Genomic DNA, 22343 nt, shown 5'->3' with positions numbered 1-22343 from the left:
GGCGCAGGCTTAGCCATGTCCGAGATAAAGAAAGTTGCAGCATCTCTGGAAAAGATTGCTAATGCTACTGCTGATAGTTTTGATAAAATAAATACAGAAATGAAGGCAATAAGGCAAATGACATTGCAAAACTGACTTGCATTAGATTATATACTAGCCAGCAAAGGAGTCTGTGCTTTAATAGGTAAAGAATGTTGTACTTATATTCCTGATAATTCAGAAGAAATCCAGGATTTAAGTAAACATATTCGAAAAGAAGCAGGCAAATTGCATGAGTCAGATAGCTGGAATTTGAATTCTTAGTTTAACTGTATTTTCAGTTCCTTAGGCTCTACCGTCATTCATAGTTTGTTGATATTGTTCGTTGTTTTTATTGGAGTATGCCTACTGTTTATGATAATTCAATGTTGCTTAAACTGTGCTGCCAAGCAAATGAGAAATAGCTCATCAACCAGAAACAAAGTATATGATTTATATGTTAAAATAGCAGAAAGTAAAGAGAAAGACAACTAGAGGTTGAAAGGCTAATGGCTATAAATATCTAACTTGTTGGAAAAAAAAAATCAGGGAATACAGTAGTAAATTTAGTCAAGCTTCTGGCCTCTCTGACTAGAAAAACAGACAGAGACCAGAAGTGCTGATACTGCTTTTTTCAGTTATACATTCTGAGATAAAAAAAAATCCTGCATTATTACTGTGTGCACAATGTCCAATTAAGTAAGTTTGTTTTAGTTTCTTAAAGGTTGTATTTTTTTTCTCTTTATCTGTCTTAAGTATAAAAATGCTTAGAAATTTAGGGAGGGGGAGGATTCCTTTGAAACAGACAAGTGGGTGATTCCCCTTGCTGTGCGGAATTCTCCCTGTGATCACAGTATAGCCCTAAATAAAGAAAATCTGGCTCTGTCAGTTCTGATTCAACCACAAAGTGAAGTTTGATTTTTTTCACAATATTAAAATCAGCCATATGGGCTGGAAAAGTGTTCACCCTAAAACTTGTACCAGTATAACCTCAGAAAACATTGAACAACATTCGATTAAGACATTAAAAAAATAGGCCATATTTACGCTCCCAAATAAAGGTCTGAATTTCAAGAGTGCTGACAGTGTTGATGACCCATTCTTTTGGGGGAGGAACTAATCAGTGATTCTCAATCAGTGCTACCAGATACTCTGAAGGGTGCCTCAAGGTGTGATGAAATAAGCCAGGTGTATGGAGACAAGCAGGTCAATGCAGGCTCAGGCTTGTCTCTACCTGGCTGACCCCTTACCTTCACTGCCTGGCCCCTCTGCAAGAGTGGAAGCACTGTAATTTGTTTTCGAAATGAGATGCCACTCAATTCATAAGACTTACGGAGGGGTGCCTTAAGTCCAATGAGGCTGAAAACCACTGAATTAGATATTCTTGTCCTATTAAGAGCCAGCCTTGCTCCGGCTGGCTTGGCTCCAATTTTAGGCAGTGCATGCTGCCACCATGTGCCCGACCCCACTTTTTTCAGGTGCAGGTTTTTTTTGACACCCAGATCTCCCAGTGTCAAATTCGGCCACACTACAAATCAGTAGCATGGCAAATGCCTGCATGCATGGTCCATGAGGTTTGTGGTACTGCAGACAGGTCTGCAGAGCCACAGCCCACATGAGCGCATTTGTCTGGATGTGCCCATGGAGTTTAACTTTTAAGATCAGCGCCATACAAGCAGCAAGGTGCAGGATCTGGGAGGCCTCTGCTCAGTTCCCTGCTGTGCCCCAAACTTATACATTACATGATTCATACGTTATGGTAATAGGGACCATAGCAGATGGTAACAGAACTAATATGTGAAGTAGGATCATTTTCTCTCAAAAAGAACTAATGGCCTTTTACATCACCCCATTACTATGTCTCTCTCTCTCTAAATGGCTATTCAAGAACAGACATTAGCACAGGAGAAATAAGGTCTGTTTATTGAAGGTCTGTTCAGAAGATGCCCATGACTAGAGAAGCAGGAATGCTGCAGATAATCACAATCAGAATCCATTAGTTGAGTGGACTGTACATTGCAGGTACAATATCTGCTCCTGCTCTGCTTGTAACTCAAGCCAGAGGCAACAACCAATTACTTTCCTCACATTAAGTTCAAAATAAACCAAGAGTGAATACAAAATGACAAAGTTACAGGTTTTCATTCTTTCACCTTCCCTATAGTGAATAGGATCTGCACATATGTTTTGGCTGCTTGCAGATGTAAAAAAAAACTGCCTAAAAACACTTTAAACTTGGCATGTTCCTGCACTGAGTCCTGTGCATGCCTAGAAGAGGCAGTGCCTTAGTTGGAGCCAGCTTGCCTGACATCTGTATAGACTGGGTCCTTTAGTGGGGCTTTTTTGGTGCTTTTATCCAATAGCTTACTGAGTGAGCTTTAGCTAAAAGTGTCAAAGACCTGCTGAAGCACCTGATGTATACAGATGCTGTGGAGCCAGGTCAAAGTAACATGCTGCTTCTTTGGTAAAGTGCTTTTAAAAAAAACAAAAAACAAAAAACCATCAGCAAGCAGCCACAACAGTGGCACTGGAGGGGCAGGCTGGGAAGGAGCTGAAATGCTAGTGGTAAGACATCAGCTTGTTTTTGTTTATGCAGACTCCAGAAACTCCTGCAGAGTGACCTTCATGACAAGGCACAAGATATTGGCCGAATTCAAATAAATAGTTTCTCACAAATACAAAGAAGTAGTAATATTTGGTGCAGAGAGGCAGATTTATTTTCTCTAATCTGTTTTCTGTAACGGCACTACAAAAATCCTTGAGAGTTGAAATACATGCATGTGCAGCTTCGTAATTTCCCTCCCTGAACAAATCTTTTAAGAAATCTTACCACAGAACCTGGGTGGTGAAACAAGAACTAAACCCACTTCACACCCATCTCTTTCAGCTAATAGCCTCTTCTCTCTCAGGCAAACATCTGCTCTTTACATCTGTGATCTCACTGAGAAGCACAACAAGAAAAACGAATTGTGTGGATTACACGGGGGAAGCAGCCCTGAAACATTCCTAAAATACACAGGCAGAGTTACACTCACCATTGGCTGCATACCAATTGCATATTGGTGCAGGAAACTAACAGGCCAAATGGATCCAACAACCAAGCACAGTCCTCTCAAAACTGCCTGACATGCTGCCTGAGGTGCTGGACACTACATAGTACCCATTAGACCCTATTAAAAGACTGCCATCAACTTCAATAAGCTGGGGACAAGGCCACCTTAGAAATGCACTATAATTTGTTAATTTTACACTCTCTCCATGCAAGAGTTCAGAATTTTTTCCTCTTGAAGCTGATCTATTTGGGGTTTACTATTAATGGCTACTTATTATTTGACAAGCATTCACATTCACCCTGCATCTCTGCCAAGTTCAGTATCTGGGAGTGGGGAGATTATGGAAGTCTGCTTATATCAATTGGTAACAGTTAAATGTGTTTAATACAATAAATGTAACATCTTGAGTAGTTCCAAGTCATACAGTGGTTGGTTTATATTTTTACACAAACATCTTTATTCACCAGAGTCCCAATGTAGGATGCTAAATGGAACAGAGACCTAAAATGAGAGCAGTAGCTTAGGGGGCTACTGTACAAGTTAAATTGAAAATGTAACATTTCTCATAGGTTGTTTTTACAATTCTGCAGTTGGAATGCAAACAAATCCCAATTAAAAGTGTGGCATATTTCATGTTAATCATGTAAACTGGCTGTACAGACAACGGATAGATGGACTTCTAGTGAAACCACAAATCATCTAAAGTCCCCAAACTACGCAGTAATTAAAAAAATGGACGAGATCCAAGTATGCTATGGATGATGTGACAATGGGCTCTTGGACTCTTTCCAAAAAAGTTCCCCCCATTTATTTTCCAGCCCTTCAGCTAAAGGATATTCAAGATACGCACAGTGTAATTTACAGGAAAAGGAAATTTGTTCTTTCCATTGACAAAAAGAACTTGATTTTCTTAATAACCACCTCTTAATTACAGGTTAAGTGAAAACAAGAGCTCACAGGGACAGGTGTTAAAACTTCCTTCCCCTTCAAAGGAGAATAGGGGAATTATTCATTTATAACTTAAAATAAGTGAAGAGTAAATCAAATAGCAAATCTTTTTGAAATCTTTCAGACTAGGGAGGTATTACAGGTGCTTGCTAAGCCCATACTATACAAGGGTGAAACAGACCATTAATACTTTGCTTTTCCAGGTGGTGTTCAAGATTCCCAAAACCAACATTTATTTCATTCACTTGGCCTTTGGTACTAGCAATTAGCCCAATCTTGTGCTTTAACCCCACCAACCTCAAGCTTGTACTAATGCCATTTCTGTTAAATTTTTGCCCAGATCTCCAGCTCTTTGCCTGCATATTCCAGCACAGTCTCCAACACGGATTAAAGAAAAAGGGAAAGTACTAAAGCACATCTCCCTAGTCAAGGATTTTTTAAGATTATCATTTAAGGTGGGATCTGAACCACTCACGTCCTTATCTAATTTGTAGCACATACGAAGTTTAAATGCCCCAAGAACGAACAAGTAAGCTGTAGTAATAGGTTTACTATTTTAACCAGGTCTTCAAAAATGTTTTTCAACCCCTCCTAAACAAACACCTGACTTGACATGGGAAATGCCAAATTTACTCTGAAAAGTAGAACAAGCTAAAGCATGGTCTATGTTAATTAGTGCATTATTTTTTACCTACTACTGTAGCAGACATTGAGTTTTTCTCTAAAGATCTAATTTCCCATTAAAATCAACTTGATAAATTTAGAGACAAGGTTACTCATACATATTTCTAATCACCAACAGTAAAAAGCCAACAAAGTTTAAGCAATGATATTCACACACTGAGTTGAGTCAGGTTAGTATTTTACAGATGGAAACTGAAGCACAGGAAAGGATAAACAACTTGCCCAAGGTTAACAGCTTATACATGGCAGTGGCAAGGATACAAACTGCTTCTATTGAGTGAAAGACTTGAAATTTATTCATTATACTAGTGGTTTTCAATCTGTGGTTTGAAGAGCCCTGCAGGCCTGCAGACTACACCCAAGGGGTCTGTGAAAGATGACTACGATTTAATTAAAGTATGTGAATACCCACACTTACAATTCAAAGGGGTCCTGTACCTCCATTCAAAATTTTTGGGTGTCTGCAAATGAAAAAAAGTTGAAAACTACTGCATTTTACCATAATAACTACCTGCCCAAATTCAATGGCTAATTTAATGAGTTTGAAAATTCTGAACTAACATTAAAATTTTATTTTAAACAAGGATTTAAATTATCATATGTGCTCAAATATAAGATGATTCTAATTACAAGTCAATCCCCCATAATTAGATTCAACATATGGAAAATTTAGGAATTTGGTAATTTTCCAGGTATATAATCTAATGAACGGAGCTTTGTCTTGAATTGCTCCCATTTCTACATCAAGGAAAATAAGTATGGGGGATCAGGTAACCCCTATGCCCCCCACCCTTACATACTGCTTGCTCTCCCTTAACACGTGAAAGTGATGAGCAAATTTGAAAAAAAATCTTGAGATAAATGTAACTGTAGTAATTTGCATATAGTACCCATAGATTGTTCATACAGAATTGATACATTTTACTTTTTTTGAAACTGCTACGAGATTTAGCACAGGTACTCCATAAACACACTTTTAAGTAGCACTCTGTACTATATGTAAGTAGGTGCCAAACTATGCATGATACTGGTTCGAAGCTCAGAGACTCATGATTTACTATATAGTTCATTGGGCTGAGCCCCAGGAGAGTCAAGAGCATTTCAGGCCATATGTTGACCCCACTGCTCAGAAATGTTCAGTCTGTATGTGTGTGTACTCCAGAAACCCCCCACAAAGGATCCAGGGTGCTAACTGGGTGTTCTTGTCATGAGTTATGTGATCCTCCAAAAATTATATGCAGATGAAGCACACAGCAACCTGGTCCAGTTTCACCCCATGACAGGTAGGGCCACAATCATCATATGCAACAGGCTGGGAGGGATTCTGGATGAACTGTTTGGGGCCCCATTTGGTGATGTTTGCCCAATATTTAAGGATGGTAAAGAAACATGAGTCATTGGAAATGGGAAAGAAAGATGCAGCTCAGGTGTGGGAGTGAAGAAGTCAAAATCTATTCGATTTAGCAGCTCACCGTGACTTGAAAGAGTTAATGCTGAGAGGAGCTATGCTCAATGGGCACTACTGTACATCTTATTCAAATGGGCTGAACTAACCTAGCCATATGGTAGGTTCCTATGTCCTCCACAGAAGGTTTATATTGAGCAGATTCTTTTTGGTATTGGTTGGTGGAACCGGAGCGTGCTCCGTCCACTCCATGCATTGACCTGGTATTGCAGTGCTTCCAGGACCGGTGCAAAAAAAAAAAGTTCCCATCAGCATATCAAATGCAGCAATTAGGGCACCAAGGGGAGGGTCGTCAGGGCTGGCTCTGGCCCTCCCTATGCTGGCCTGTGGAAGAAACACCTGCCCAATTTTTTTTCTTAAGGCCCCCTCCTCCCCCTCCAAAAAAAAGTTCTCATCAGCATGTTTGTGCAATACGGGCTATGTACTTTGTAGTCATGCTTAGCATTGGCCGCACTTCATCAAGGTCATAGTTGGTTATGAAGAATGCGTGTATCCAGAATCAGGCTCCTCAGTCACCTGAGGACCCATCAAGCCTGACAGACATCATCCTTGACTCCAAGGGACTGCTGATGACAACTGGTTACCATGACTGAGCACATACTGCTTTTAGCAAAAGTTCAAAAACAGACAATGTATTTAATGGAAGTTTCCTCGAATACGACTAAGATGAAGGATTTTTCCCCCAGGGCTGATTAGGGTGAAACCTAATCTTGTATTCAAGCAAATACAGTTAATTCAGAGCTTCGTTTACATAAAAGGAAATTTTGAAAATTTGGGAGTAAAATCTTGCCTTTTATCTTTATTTCATTTCTAATGCTTTCATTTTCTATTTGGACTTCAAGCTGAAGTTTTTAGGGGGGGAATCCTGTGTGTGACCTGGGGTAACAGCATCATCAAATGTTAAATGTTTATGGTTTTTCAGCTGAAAAACTTGTTTGTTTGTTTTTTTAAATGTAACATTTAGCTTCCAAAATCTCCCAGTCCTGTAAATTGAAGGGTTTTTTTAGTGACCTACTTTACAAGTGTGCTTTAATTGCTTATACTGAAACATGCATACAAACAAACATTTACTGTAGAAGTACATGACTTTTTGCTGCTGTAACACATTGTTTTAAAAAAGCATTATTTTAAAATTATACTACAAATCAATGGCTAAATCTTTACAAGCTAAACTACAAGCAAAAAACAAGTTTAAAGGAAGCAATAACAAGTTTCAATTCACCAACACTGATTGTGTTCCTTTACTATTATTGCAAGTACTTTACAATAGCCATTAATATTTTGAAATATTCAAAGTAAAAGGGAATTTTAGGACTGGTTTAAATGACCACTGGATGTCACTGTTGCTTTTTAAAAAAATTAAACACTAAGACCTCAAATGATAGCAATTTGGAAATAGTACGCACCATTCAGTTAATCTCTAACAAACATCTGTGTGCTAGTGTGGATTACCAGAATTGTCAGAAATAAATTTACAGCCATTTGTTTTCACTACACAAGAAGTTTATTATGAAAGTAAGTTAAACATACAACACAAAGGTAGCAAAAGCAATCCTGTAGTTTAAGGCAATTCTTAGAGGAGATGAATTCAAGAAAGATGATGCAACTTCTGTTTAAATAGAAATTATGAAAAATATCAAATTGCATCAATAACTTAAAACGCACTTTAAAAAGTCTGCACTAACCAGCAGAGTGGGTAAGGACTTGTGATCTTAATGCCAGCATTAAGATATAGTAAGCAGCACAATGCTAAATGATGACAGGAAAGGTTCAGTATTTACATAGAGCAATGTTAATATCTGATAGCATAATTTTCTGTGTACTTATGGTTTAAAACCAAGATCTAAAACCACTAGGAAAATTATGTAAAATAAATCTTCAGACTATTGCATCAAAATTATACAGAATGCAGAAAGGAACCAGGATAGTGCTAGGGCTGTATGTATGCTACATAAACGTCCTAGAAAAATGGGTTTTGGGGAAGGAGGGATAAACACACCTGGGTGGGCCAAAAGCCACATTGAAGCTGGTCTTCAGATTACCCATAGCTAAATCAATGCATCCAAATATTTTCATCTGATGCTCCCACAGCTTCCTTTTCAAAATTGTTTACCAAACAGCTTCAGCATTTTAATATTAAGCAATTATTTCACATGACAAAATTCAAATGACTAAAAGTTAGAAAGAATATAGATACAAACAAAACCAAATGGCAGTACTTTTCAACCTGTTATGTTAGTAATGAAGTTAATGGAAATTAGGAGTAAGCCCTTTACAAAGTCATTCATTCACACAAGTAAATTAATTTCAAATCGTACCATGGTGGAAAACAATACTGTGTAACTTTGCTTTATTTGCAGAAGATTTAATAAAAGAAAGTGGGTTATATGCACAATGAATTTTTCTGTACACAACCACTGATCTCTTTCATCATTCAGCATAATTTTACAAAAAGCATAAGGTATAAAATACATTTAAAGCAGCTATCTTAAACATGATTTAATACATATCATATTTGCAGCTGATCACTTTGTCCCCAGTTTAACATGCTGTCAAATTTAATCATAAAGTTGCAGTATTCCATTTCAGAACTATTAAAAAAAAAAGAAAAAAAAAAAGAAATCCCTGAATAAAACAGAAGCCAGCCTGCGACTTCCTGAAAGTTTCAGTAGAGTACTATATACAGGGGCACATTAACACCCAAACTCATTTTGCACTGAAATAAAACCTAGAATAGGTCCTGGGACAGAATGTACTAGGACATAAAAATATATATTTTTTAAAATTAACATTTAAAAATATGGAACCAATGAGTTGTTAGCAGTTAAAAGAATACTGCAACTTGAACAATCAAAACCATATGTTAGAAAATTGATTCTGACAGCTCTGCTACTGGGCTTAACTTGTAAATAATGTAAAAAAAGTCATCAGTCTTTAAAATGTCTTGCAAATTCACAACAAAAAAGAAACTGCAAAAAAGATAAGAATGCGTATCTAAAAGCAGGAGCACAATAATGACAAATGAAACTTCCAAAAGCCCATATAAAAAAAATTAAGTTTGGAATGCGTTGGCTTCCAGCAATTTACAAAAAACGAAACAAATTGTAATCTGCAATATCTTGACCTATTTTTAAGTGACAATTTTTATTACAGTTGAGAAAAATGGTTTTATAGCTGCATAAGTTTCCATTTCACTAAAATAGTGCCAACAAAAATAAGTTTGCATAGAAAAACAAAATCTCAAATTGCCACTGGCTACATGCTTAAAATGGGAAATGCAGGTATTGTAACATAAACATAGTGCAAACCATGGCAGTTCATGATGTTTGTGACTGCTGTCGGTCAGGAAATAGACCATAGTATACCCAGTTATCACAGTTTCTGGTCTTTTATTCAATCCTTTGCCAAGTATAAGCAATGCATATGCACAGACCCATGGCATGTCTGCTGCTGCTGTCGATTAACGTAGTTTGAGATCATCACCACTTCCTAGGTTAGATCCAGGACTAGGGTCTTGCTGTCTTCTTGCCTGTGTTAACAAACATGTGTTTAGAATAATACATATGATTTGGGAACAGCACATTTAACAATTCAACTACAGCAATAAAACCATTCAATTCCAAGACAAAAAGGTCAACACTGCGAATAGTATTAGATCAAGTATATTTAATGTGCCAAAATACCCCCACCTTATGCCTGCAGAAGGGGAACTGACAAAAGCCTCCCAAGACAGCTGCAGAAGCAGAGTTCTCTGACTTTCTGGCTTCCCCTCCCCAGCTCTGGAGCCATCACAGCAGACTCCAAGCACTCAATTTCTCCCCCACGGATTTGGAGTTGGCAATTCAGAACTTCCCAGCTATCTGGTTTCCAGAGCTGGCAAGTTTTGTCCAGGCTTGCACCTCTTTTGCAGCTGGACTGGAAGGCTTGTCAAGTTCAGTTTCTGCCAACTGACTGACTGGAGCCTTCCAGGAGAGCAGCAGGAAAGCTAAAAATTCTGCCTCGGTTCTCCCAAAACAGAATTCTTCTCAAAACCCCTTCCTGTTGAACAACTGTCTAAGGGCTTATTGGATGGGAGCCCTTTGCTGTAAGTATATATTATAGCAGCACAGTCTACACAAAAAGGCAGAAATATACTGTCATTATTCCTAAATAAATCCACCTGAAACATGTTAGTTTGACAGACATTCAACACAATCTATTTTTTGTAATGAAGAACTTCAATACATATAATGAAATAATACACTCATTAACATTATATCTACAGTTTTTTTGTTCATTTGTTTTTACCCTCAAACTAATCTCAGTTTTGGCCACTTTCAAACCATGAACAAAAACAGTTGGCTCACATGGAAAAATATTACTGAAGAGAAAAAAAGAAAAAAAGCAATAAATGAAGATGCAGTAATTAGGTGAAGTATTCTGTTTTCTCAGGTGTGTCCTCAAGGTCGTACTGGTGGATACCTTTTCATTTATGTTAATAAAAAAGCAAATTAAGAACCAAATGCTTTATTATGCAAAAATTATGTAGATGCAGGTGTGACAAAAAAGACTGTAGATTCAGTCTGTATTTATAATCTTAACTACAAATTATAAACATCCCCAAAAAATCCAGTTTGGTTGTTTTTTTTAAAAGGGTGAGAGTCTGAAAGCCAAAACTTTTATTTTTTTAGGGTCCATGAAATATGTCATAGCTAATCTAAGTGTAAACCTTAGAAACACTGCCACTTAATCAGGAATGTTACAGCTGTACACTATCTTAAAACTAATACATCAGTCCATATTGGATGGGCACCGATAAAATGAAAACTGACATTATCAGCAATCAGCTTTTTTTGGCTGGTGTAACCAATGTCACTGATAAATGCTGTGTGCACGCATGCACCTGCAGCATGCATGGGGCCAGGAATGCAGCCCGGAGAGCAGCTTCCTGCATGTGTGTGCAGTGTGGGAAGGGGGGCAGATTGAGGTCCCCAGTGAGGGAGGGAGTGGGCCTGGGGCAGGCGCTGCCCAGCTGGGGTGGGGTGTGGGACAGGGCTGCACGCAGCTCGTCTGAGGGAAACAGGGTGGGGAATGGCTCCCTTTGCTGCATGCACTCCATGCAAGGCATGGGGGGCATGTGCCCCCCAGATTTCTGCACAGGGCAAGGGTGGGCTGCCTGCTGCGGGCTCAGGGCCAGGAGCTGTGCTGGCCTCTTCCCAGTAGGGGCGGTGGGCTATGGCAGATTCTGGGGTGACTGTTGCCCACCCCATAACCCCCTTCTAGTGTTACTGCTGCCTGCACCACCCCCACCCACCCTGAGCACAGCCCTAGCCAGTCCCTGCCAGGAAGAGGCACAGCCCCTGACCCTGCAGTCTGCTGTCACCCCACACACAAATCCAGGGGACACACGCCACATGGGGGTATGCACAGCAGCAGGGAGCCTCTTGGCTCCCCCCTGATGAGCTGTCCAAAGCTCTGTCCCACACCACACCCCAGCAGTGCCTGCCCCTGCTCTAGCCCCACTCCTTCCCTCAACATGGGGGCCTTGATGCCCCCCACACCCTTTCCACCCCACAAACTTACCAACTGGGTGCTGGTCTCCAAGCTGCCAGGCTGCATAACTGGCTATTGGACTGGCATTGGGCAATTTGGCTAGTTAATAACTGGCCAAAGAAATCTTTATCAGTGCATCCCTATCTTAAACCCTAGACATAGTCAATGTAGATGTTTTGAGCCACATTTCCAATGAATTTATGTAGAAAAGTATGTGGAAACACAAAGTCTGAGATGCCTGCTGTTACAAGGAGGTTGATGTAGTGAATAGTAAGGTGGTAAAACATTTTCTCTCTCGTTGCTGCTGACATTACCACCTCTATCATGCAGGCCCCAAACCTGAAAATTACTTTGACTGCTGCCTCTTCATACAGATAGGATGGATACAGATTCTGGATACCACATCTTTCTGAAGACTGCCAAGATCTTACGTGTACATTTCTGCCGCCAAATGTTTTCCTCTCAATTACTTTAACATTCTCCTCTGTCCTAACCAAAAATAAACATTACCTTGCTTCAGTACCACAAACTGTTCCTAAACCTCATTTTTGTTGTCTGTTGATTGGGATATGCAATTCCCTTGGATCCCTCGCAAGTGGCTTCTTAGGCAATGCTCCTCATTTAAGCTTGTCCATGGTCGTCCCTTCCATGCTCTATGAACTCTGTTTTGCCCCTATTTACACTTGCTTACTGCCTTCACTTTACTGTTTGTTCCTCCTGCTATATCAATGCTGTTAACATTATCTACTCACTTGTCAATCCCAAACAATCACCACTGTACCTTCTTTGAACACAGCCCACATGCATGATGCACCTTTTGTTTCATCCACAAATGCCCCACCCTACTGTTTTACATCTCCTTTGTCACAATCAATTTAGTTGACTTATACATCAACTGTGCACAAGTTCCTCATTCCCTTTCCCATGCTTTCCTGTTTGTGTGTTCTTGGATTCTGAGCTCCTTGCATGTCTGACAACCACATCACACAGTACAGGTACTACCATAAATAATACAATATTTTTTTCCTGCAAATACAGCCTTGATTTAACTTCAGTTAGAGATACATGGGACAAGTCTAGTTAATGGCCTTCCCCTTGCCCCCCCCCCGATTAACCCAAAACGACCATGTTTGTTCTCTACAGTTTCAGTGAGATCAATGCAGCTCAAATTATTTTAAAAGTTACTTTTGCCTCCTGTTTTCCTAGTCAAGCCATGGAGGAGACATTACTGAGCTCCTAAAGCGCCAAAGGTATTAAGAGCTGCAGCCAACTTGACAAGATTGGCAATAGCATAATGAAAATGGTGCCTTTAACAATTATCAAGGCCTCTTGAGACAGGATATTCCTCATTCATTTCCCAGTGATGTTTCTAACTATCAACAATTCTCCAGTAAGTACAGAAAATCTTTTTGTCAGCAGACACTTAAAGAGACTGGTTTGTTCAATGTAAGGACTTCTTTTTTAGAAGCTGTACTTATTTTTCTGTCCAAGAAGTGTTTCACCATTTTTTCCCCATTTTTAGTCTAATATTTTGGTATATTTTCTTCATGTCTGTACAATGCACAGCTCAGTAAGTCTGGCTTTTGGCACAAATACACTAAGATAATATCACAGAGCAGATTCCCAGTGGTGCAAGTGATAATTGTTCCAGTGAAATCAATGAAACTGTATGGATTTACAGTTGTGGACTACAAAATTCACAGGACCTACACAAAGATCCTTCAAACCTTGATGACAAAGGGAAGGAAGTGTAAGGTAGCAGCTGTATCTTCAATACCAGTGAAAGATTTAGTCAAACTGTGTTAAACAGCTTACTGCAATTTAATATAAAGACCCCAAAGCTTAACTTTTTGTGGTTACTTTTATAAAGCGACCTAAGTGTTCACTCATTGTAGGCTTGATATGAGGTAACTAATAGTCCTATTTAGCATCTGATAAAGTGAGCTCTTGCTCACAAAAGCTTATGCACCTCCGAGTCCATTAGTCTAAGAAGCACCTCTACCTTACCTTGAATTCAATTTATAAGTTGATATTCAAATATTGCAATCAAGGGTGTGGTTTCCAGAACACTAATTAAAAATGACAATTATTGCACTTGTATTATATTTCTTCAGTGTTATACCTGCTGAGTTTACTAACAAAACAGGAAGTTTTCCTGGCATTAATGCTATAAACATTGCTGCAGAATATGAAGTTTGTTTTCTTTTATTTTGGAACTCCAATAAGCATAAATTTAATCTCAACTCCCAACCTTCAGACAAGCACTGCTAATTTATTCCCTTCTGAATGGAACTTTATTTGCTGTCTCACTGCTTCTTTCTCCCTTTCTCTGAAACTATTCCTCACATCTGGCTCGCTGAACTCACGTTTAAGTACACTTTGTTACCTCATCTTAAAAATAACTACCACCACCACCCACTATAAAAAGCCTATTTTCATCCAATATTAAAATAGTTAAAATAGTCAAGCATTACCTATATCCATGGTAGGCTTTGGCTAAAATGTGTTCTGCACCTTCAGTGTGTTGTCTCCTCTCTGCATCCTTCCCCAGTGTTCTGCTTCTTTCTTCACCATCTATGTAGCCTTATCTCTTCCGCTATACTGAGGACTCCCAAATTTATTTCTTCTCTTCCCTTTGACTTTTCTTAATCTGTTTAGTCCTGCATCTCCAACTGTCCTTCCAACATGATCAAGTGGATATGTAACAGTAATTACTGCATCAAACTAAGCAAGCTAAAAGTTGGAATCCTTCAAAACTCTTTCCTTGCAACTCAGTCATTATGAGGACTCCATTTTGTTCATTAAGTGAGCTTGTAACTTCATGATGTATTGAACTTCATCCAGGCAGGTAGCTCAATTCTATTTGGACTACATCACTACTCTTAAAAAAGCAGTTTCTTTTGCTTGCTTGCCTATTTTCTACTATCTCTTACCTCATACAGTTTCCTTTCTGGTTATCTGGCAGCCCATATTAATAACAACACTTCATTCAATATGAACTCCCACTGCTACAAACGCGCTTGCTCAGTGTTCTGGATCACAGGGGGCAGGGAGGGAGAATTGTGGCCATGAAGGGGGTAGGGGATCACATCCATATGCAGCAACAGGAAGTGGCTGGGGGGAGGGAGGGTGTTCCATGTAGGGTACAACCCAGTGGCCCATGCCCTGCCTTGTGTGGCCCACGTGGCTTGTGGTCACCACTGATGCAGCCACCAGGAGCTTAGAAGTTGGACAACCCTGCCCTAAGCATATTCTTACAGTTTCATAATTGGTAGGGTCGGAAGAGACCTGAGCAGATCACCAAGTCTGACCCCCTGCCGTGGCAGGAAAGAGTACTGGGTCAAACAACTCCAGCAAGGTGTTCATCTAGCCTTGTCTTAAAGACCCCCAGGGTAGGAGCCAGCACCACTCCGCTTGGAAATTGGTTCCAGATCCTAGCCGCCCTGACCGTGAAGTAGCGCCTCCTGATGTCTAGTTTGATTTACCCTCTGCCAGCTTGTGACCGTTATTCCTGGTCACTCCTGGTACTGCTCGGGGGAACAGGGACTCCCCCAGTGCCTGCTGGTCCCCTCTGACTAGTTTGTAACAGGCCACTAGATCCCCTCTCAGCCTTCTCTTGTGGAGGCTGAACAGGTTCAGGTCCCGTAGCCTCTCCCCGTAGGGCCTGCCCTGCTGCCCCGTGATCACGTGAGTGGCCCTCTTCTGGACCCTCTCCATGCTGTCCGCATCCCTCCTGAAGTGCAGCACCCAGAACTGGACGCAGTACTCCAGCTGAGGCCTGACCACTGTCGCATAAAGGGGGAGTATTACCTCCTTGGACCTGCTTGAGATGCAACTGTGGATGCACGACAAGGTGCGGTTGGCCTTCCTGACTGCATCCCCACAATGCCAGCCCATATTCATTTTGGCATCAACAATGACTCCAAGATCCTATTCTGCCTCTGCACTGACAAGAGGGGAGTTCCCCAACTTGTAGGTATGGTGCTGGTTCTTCCTCCCCGGGTGCATCACCTTGTACTTGTCAGTGTCGAAACCCATCCTGTTCTCATCCACTCACCCCTGTAATTATGTTTGAAAGCCTTTCTATTTCTGTTAAAATAATCATCCCGGTACTTCAAAACGTCTTCCTTCAGCAAACTTTTTCCCCCCCTCATGAAGTCATTTAAACATAAACTATTGAAAAACTGCTAAAAATTTGATCTGGTACAATCATGTGTCCCCAAAAAATCACTATCTAATTTGGATTATATGCTATTTGAGGCTTGGACTAAGTAGCCTTTCTGCATTGAATCACTTACTTTGGTGATACTCAAAACAAAAGGAAATTATTCCTTTATGCCTCATGCTTACAAAATTGACAAGGACAGCCACCATCACTGGTTATGTATAAAGCCTGAACTTTCAGAAAGCCTTCTGTACAGACAATTAAATTAAAAAATAGATTATAATCAATCATGTACAGCGCTAAAGATTTTAAATGCTAGAGGGCATCTATTTGTTGCATCCAGGAAAACAAGTTTCGTAAACTACCTCCTCTGAATTACTATAGAAAATATAAATTATTGCTTCCACATTAATTCACTAACCTTTAATGACACTGACAAAAGTATATGAAATACTGGTTTTTATTAAATAAGGTTACAGTTCAATTTTCCCTAAAAAGGAGAATCCTGTGCAAAGTTACTCTCCTCAACAGAATAGATGTTTTATAATCCTGTACGGTACACTAACAGAAGTATAGTATTACTAAGACTAAAAAGGTAATTATTACGGGAGTACTGATAGAGATTTTGGAAGCCGATATCGATAGCTGATTTTTAAGGAGGCGTATTGGCCAATACCAATCTGATTTCTGATACAGCTGCACGCATCTGGTAAATCTGTTGTGGTGAAAGGGGAGGGAGGAGGGAAGGGGCATGGGGCAGGCAGATCAATACATCAATACTCCCTGTGGTGAGGGAGCAGTGGGGCTGGTGCTGTCCAGCAGGGGCGGGGCAGGGCGGGCGCAGGACAGAGCTGCAGCTCATCCTGCGGGTGCGGGAGGGGGGGGGCATTGGCTCCTGCCACTGCATGCCACTGGTTCAGGAGTGACTTGTTTGCTTACATGGCAGCTCCTGCCACTGCTCCTGCCGCTTGTCTGGGAGGGGGCATGTGCCCCCAGATCAGCGTGGGACAGGGGGATGGGGAGGGGCATGCTCCCAGGATGAGCTGCTGCGGGTACCCACTCTGAGCAAAGTGCAGCGCTGCCCCCGGCCCCAGCTGTAGCCTGCCCGGCCCACCCTGCGCAGATTTGGGGGCAACCCCCCCAAGTGCCCTCCTGGAGCAATGGCAGGAGCAGCAGCAGCAGCTGCCGGATGAGCCACCCCTGGACCGGCACCATTCCCCTCCCCATGCCTCCTAGATGAGCCACGGCTCTGTCCTGTGCCCACCCTGCCCAGGCAGCGCCTACCCCAGTCCTGCTGCTTCCTCACCGCGGAGGGAGGGGGGGGGTGTCAATCGATCTGCCCCCCCACCTCTTCCCTCCGCTTTCACCACAACGGACCTACCGAGCTCTGCTCCTCACTGCCCGTGTGCTACGCTGCAGTTGCGAGCTGGCACAGGCATTTATCAGCCAAATTACTGGCCACATCAGGCCAATTTCCCTAAAAATTTCCCAATTTTCTTTATATCAGTGCTGATCCGATATCAGACCAATGTATCAGTGCACCTCTAGTAACTATTTTTCATTGTTATCTCTTGGACTTCAATTTTCAACTATCTGTGGTTTAGAAAAAAACAAGGCTATGATTTAAATTTAACAACTCACAAATTCTTATTTAGGTAGATCTTTAGATCAATTTAGTTAATAAAATTTGGTCTTCACATATTTCACACTTCACAGTAAAAAAAAAAAAAAAAAGCAACAAGTTGCTGCTTTATTTTTACTTTAAAAGGGAAGGAGTCTCTCAGAAAACAAATCATTTACACAGTAATTTTACTGTCAAATCTCAATAAAGACTCCAAGGTACAAGCATATGGTTGTATTTATAATTTTTCTAAAGTGGCCTTTTCCTTCAAAATATATGAGAGTATCTACATGATTTATGACATCATAGCTAGTTGTAGGTTTTTGCAGAAGCCACTGTGGAACAACTACCAGATCTGCTCTTTCAAGTAAGCTATGAACGGAATGACAAATTATCCTCAAATGTCTTGAAAAACATTCATTACAGTATGTTACTGGTATATATGGGCAAGGGTATAATTTTGTATTCAGTGAGTGGGGATTTATGTATGCTATTTCTACATATTGAAATGACAGCTCAGTCTAAGAATCCCCAATTATTTGCTACTGAACTGTGTGTGCATGTATATGAATATATACATATACATATATACAGACATAATCCTGTCAAGTCACCACAGCTAATGATGAAATAACATTTTGCATCTTAAAGGATGTGAAAGAACCTTATAACATACTGCTTTTACACACACATACACACACACACACCCACCACAGTAACTACTGAAACGCCTCTAGAGTGGAGAATAGAAACCAGCCAGCCAGTATGCAGGTGGCAAGCACACTACATTATACTGGACAAAAGTACAGGTATTTCTAGTCACAGGCACTGAGAAAATTACTTTCATAAAAAAGTATTATTGGATCATTAATATTTATTTGTAAGTAGAGGACAAATTATCTTTCCTGTATGATACTGCATCTGGAAGAATCACAGAAAATACACTACAGGGAACCTCAATTTATTAATGCAGACATAAAAAAGTTTTATTTGCTTAACCTAGTTTTAAAATTACAACTTGAAAATTCTCTGTATTTTGAACCAGATGCTTATAATATCTCCTGGCAACCTGCTGAATAATAAGCCATAAAAAAAATTAAGCAAATATTTCTTAGTACTATCATCAAGATAAGCAGTGAGCTGAATTTCAGAATCACTTCAATAAAAGTTGCACCTACATTTTATCAAATCTATTCCAGTGAGTCATGCACTAAAAATCATATGGGAAAAAGTGTTTGTTTATTGTAATACTACATACTGCACTTTTCAATACGATGTTGAATTTAAATTTGGGGAAGAGATTCTTTGAAAATCCCAAGTTTAATAGTGAATAACGCAACAGATAGGAGAATTTTAACAGCTGAGTGACTTATTCAGAGCAACACAACACAAATTATGTCAGTATGAGGAATAGGTTATGAGAAAAGCTTCCACTTTCATCTCTGCAAGTACAGGGAGAACCTAGAACACTAATATGTTTCTTAGAAGCTAATGATTTATTATTTAAATTAGCAGTTTCACCAAATATCCTGAAATTAAATAGTTTAAGTTATAGAAATAAAGGGAATTTCCAACACCCAAAAAGCTTCATATACAGCTTTCAGCACATGAAACCATGCAAATCTTTTGCAATACGGAAGGAATTATAACTGGCAACAAGCCATCTAAAACCTAACTTTAGAGATGGCATGATGACTGACTGAAAAAAAGTATAGGAACTTATTTGTCAGAAAACATTTGAAAGCCACCTTTTCATGTAAGTCTAGACTTATTTATAACTGGAGCACAAAACACTGCAAGGGGTGGGGAATGTACCAAGACTAATACAAAGCAAAACTGAAACAGAAAAAGAAGCATAACTGATCAAAGATCAAACAAAGAGAGATTTGAAGTCAATTTTGCTGCTAGTCCTATATACCTTCACTCTGGCTGGGTGTGTCAGCAACTGAGTGAAGTCCCAAGGATATGCCAACTGGGAACAGTTAGGTAGGAGACTGGTACAGGCTAACAATATCAGGGGGATGGGATTTTTGCTGATGCTGTTACTGTTAATTTGTTAAACTCTGGATAACATTTGAGATTTTATTTGGAAAATATTCATTTTAGGTTTTAGGTGTGGTGGTTAATAATATGCACAATATTCATTTAAATGAGAAAAATAAACGGTGCATAGTGTTTACCAATGGGAACTGGCAACCAAAATTCTGAATTTGCACTTTAAATTTTTTTTTTAAAAATCAGGTCTCATTTATTAGCTTGTATGATGCTCCTGAAATGTATTCATGTCCAATGTATAATTTTCCATGAAGAAATGTTGACAAGAGAAAAATCCTTTCTAAAATAAAAGGCAGAATCAAAGAATGGCAAAATAACCACCCTTTCATGAGCAACTGTACTACTATTCTTAATTGCATTTTGGCAGCTGCATACATCTATGATAGACAAATCAGATATACTATACCCTTTGGCATCTGTTGCCTATCATTTACTAAAGAAGCCAAAAAAAAAAATCAACTTATGTTATAAACAATAAAAACATAAAAACAGGAACATTGGGATCCTTTTAGAAGATTTTTTTTTAAAGCCTTAAAAAAAAAATCTCTTTGGGAACACAATGCTTATACCTGTACAAAAGAACAAGAACTTTTTTTAAAACGAATAGTCACCGGGGTGGTGTTTTTTAAACATATAGTCTTTCTCCACAGTCTTTTCCTGAAGAGACTAATACTAGCAAAGACAAACTTATTACACGGCCTTACATTATCAATATTAATTATAAAAAATGTTTTAAAGATAATGATCAACCCACATCACAGGAAGGAGACAAACATCATAAAAATAACAGTACCAATTAAAAGCTGTTCTCTGAAATGCCACTTAGCAAGATGTTTTATAAATAGTAGACTATGGTTAAACGGCCAGTTCCTCTATATCAACCATCATTGACAGTATGGTATGGAAAGAAGAAAAACAGAAAAACAATAAAGAGAAGGGATAGGAAGGAAAACAAGCAGTCTTTCCAGAACCAGTGTAGAGCCTCCAAAGCTACACTGGCAAGATTCAAAGCTTAGAGGGAAAAGCAGCTGTTTTGCCAGCATAATTAAGCCCCCTCCCCAATCATTATACATGTATACAGACTGACTTGTAAGCACCAACACAGGTTGGTCAAGTAATTTTTTTCATGCGTCTGTGTGCGACAGCTACACCAACAAAACTTTGTATTGTAAACCTGATCTCAGAGGTCTAACTCGATTTCTCCATTTCTGTAAACATACCTATTTTTCACTTAAGCCTGGAAGCAGAATGTCCTACTTTCACCATCAGATGTGTCAGGTATCAATTTTACTATTTGACTAATTAGTTTATTGGCCTCTCTCACTTGGTTCTACAGGAGTTTGGCAGTCTACACTTTCAATAGAACTTACACATTTTATGCTCTTTATCCCATATCTATTCCGTACAGCGTTCCCTCTAAGCTGCACAGCGTGTGCAATCATGCCTGGCAGTGTGGCATGAGTGCACCTGCGTGGCCGCCTATGCCGCACAGCTTAAGAGGGAATGCTAATTCCACCATCTATTTTCAGTGCCGAATTCACTGGTTATCTTGCTAAGCATAAACAACCCCAACACATTTAACAACCAAACATCTATAAAAATTCCATTCTTTCTACCAATTCTATTTTCTAGAAGTGTAGTTTTCTTAACTAAAAACACATATATAGTTCAACTTCTAATAAATTAACTGCATTTTGTGGCTGTGTCCTTAGTGTAATAAAGATCTGAAAATATCACCTAACACAAGTCAATACAACTATCCAGGAGGAACTTGCACTTATGCCAAGTTCCTGAGAAGCTTCTAATAATACTGCTGAGTATTTAAGATTTCTTGAAGTAAATTCTCTTTAAAAATAAAGTTATTTTAAAAGATTGTAACATATGAACACAGTACAAATGTCCAAATAATTATCTAGTCAGAGTACTGTTTCACAAAAAGTTCAGAACAGGTGATGCTAGCCTAAAGTGACAGAGAGCACATACATCAGAAAAACAATTTATGTGCCATGTAGAATCAATTCTGAATGTAGTACAGAAAAGATCAATTTTGCAAATCATGGAATAGTGTAATATAAGCATCTTCTTTCGGACAATGAGGTTAGAAAGGGGCTGAGCAACAGAGAAATACTGACTGAACTCAATCAATACTAATTATATATTTATAACTTCTGCACCAACTTCAAACCATACCTTCGAAAAAGCAAGCATTTCAGATTTTTTCTAGGAAAAAATATCTTCACACAAGAGCTAAATTTCAAGTGCTTTACATTGACAGTTTTGAGAAACTGCTCAAAAAAGGCCCAATTATCAGCCTATGGTACCAAAAAACTGTGATTTCATACTACCTTTTAAACAAAGAAACAGCTTATATGATGGCTTCAGGCAATAGTACATGCAAGGAATTCACACTTTCTAAGCTAAGAATGCAAATGATTCATTCTTGGCCTGATCATACTCTAGGTCACTTTGGAGGAAGAAAACAAGATGTGGTGCAGGATAAGAGCACAGCAGCAGGAGGCACAGCCTAGAGAGGAGTCAGACCTGGGCTTGCCCATGGGTACTCTGTAGAAGAATGTAGAATCTCCTCATTAGGAAAGTTTCTTGGGAGCTGCCACCAAGGGCTGATAGCTCAGAGATGGTATAGAAAAACAGGGCTTCTGCATGGATGTCCTATGTCCCTTACACATCTGAGTTACATGTGGGCAAAAAACAGCTACAAGGTTTCACTTGTATATGTAAAAGGTTTAGCGCCCCAGTTAGCATGCAAGGCCTGGACCTCCCCATAGGTCTGTAAATTTAGCA

General features: G+C 39.5%; 1 protein-coding gene across 3 annotated transcripts in view; it reads right to left on the bottom strand.

The window, feature by feature from the left end:
* Nucleotides 1-8501: 8501 nt before the first annotated feature.
* CBFB (core-binding factor subunit beta) overlaps nt 8502-22343 on the bottom strand; it is a 68482-nt gene continuing 54640 nt past the window's right edge. For all 3 annotated transcript variants that reach the window (XM_090062444.1, XM_090062442.1, XM_090062441.1), the window contains one exon: nt 8502-9697. In XM_090062444.1, the coding sequence (XP_089918570.1) occupies nt 9629-9697 (69 nt within the window). In that variant the 3' untranslated portion in view covers nt 8502-9628. The remainder of the gene's footprint in view (nt 9698-22343) is intronic.

The sequence above is a fragment of the Crocodylus siamensis genome, chromosome 9 (assembly GCF_052110815.1).
Source record: "Crocodylus siamensis isolate JL-2025a chromosome 9, ASM5211081v1, whole genome shotgun sequence".
NCBI classification, from domain to species: Eukaryota; Metazoa; Chordata; order Crocodylia; family Crocodylidae; genus Crocodylus; species Crocodylus siamensis.
The sequence above is the reverse complement of the archived record's forward strand: the minus strand, read 5'-3'. Positions and strand labels throughout refer to the sequence as shown.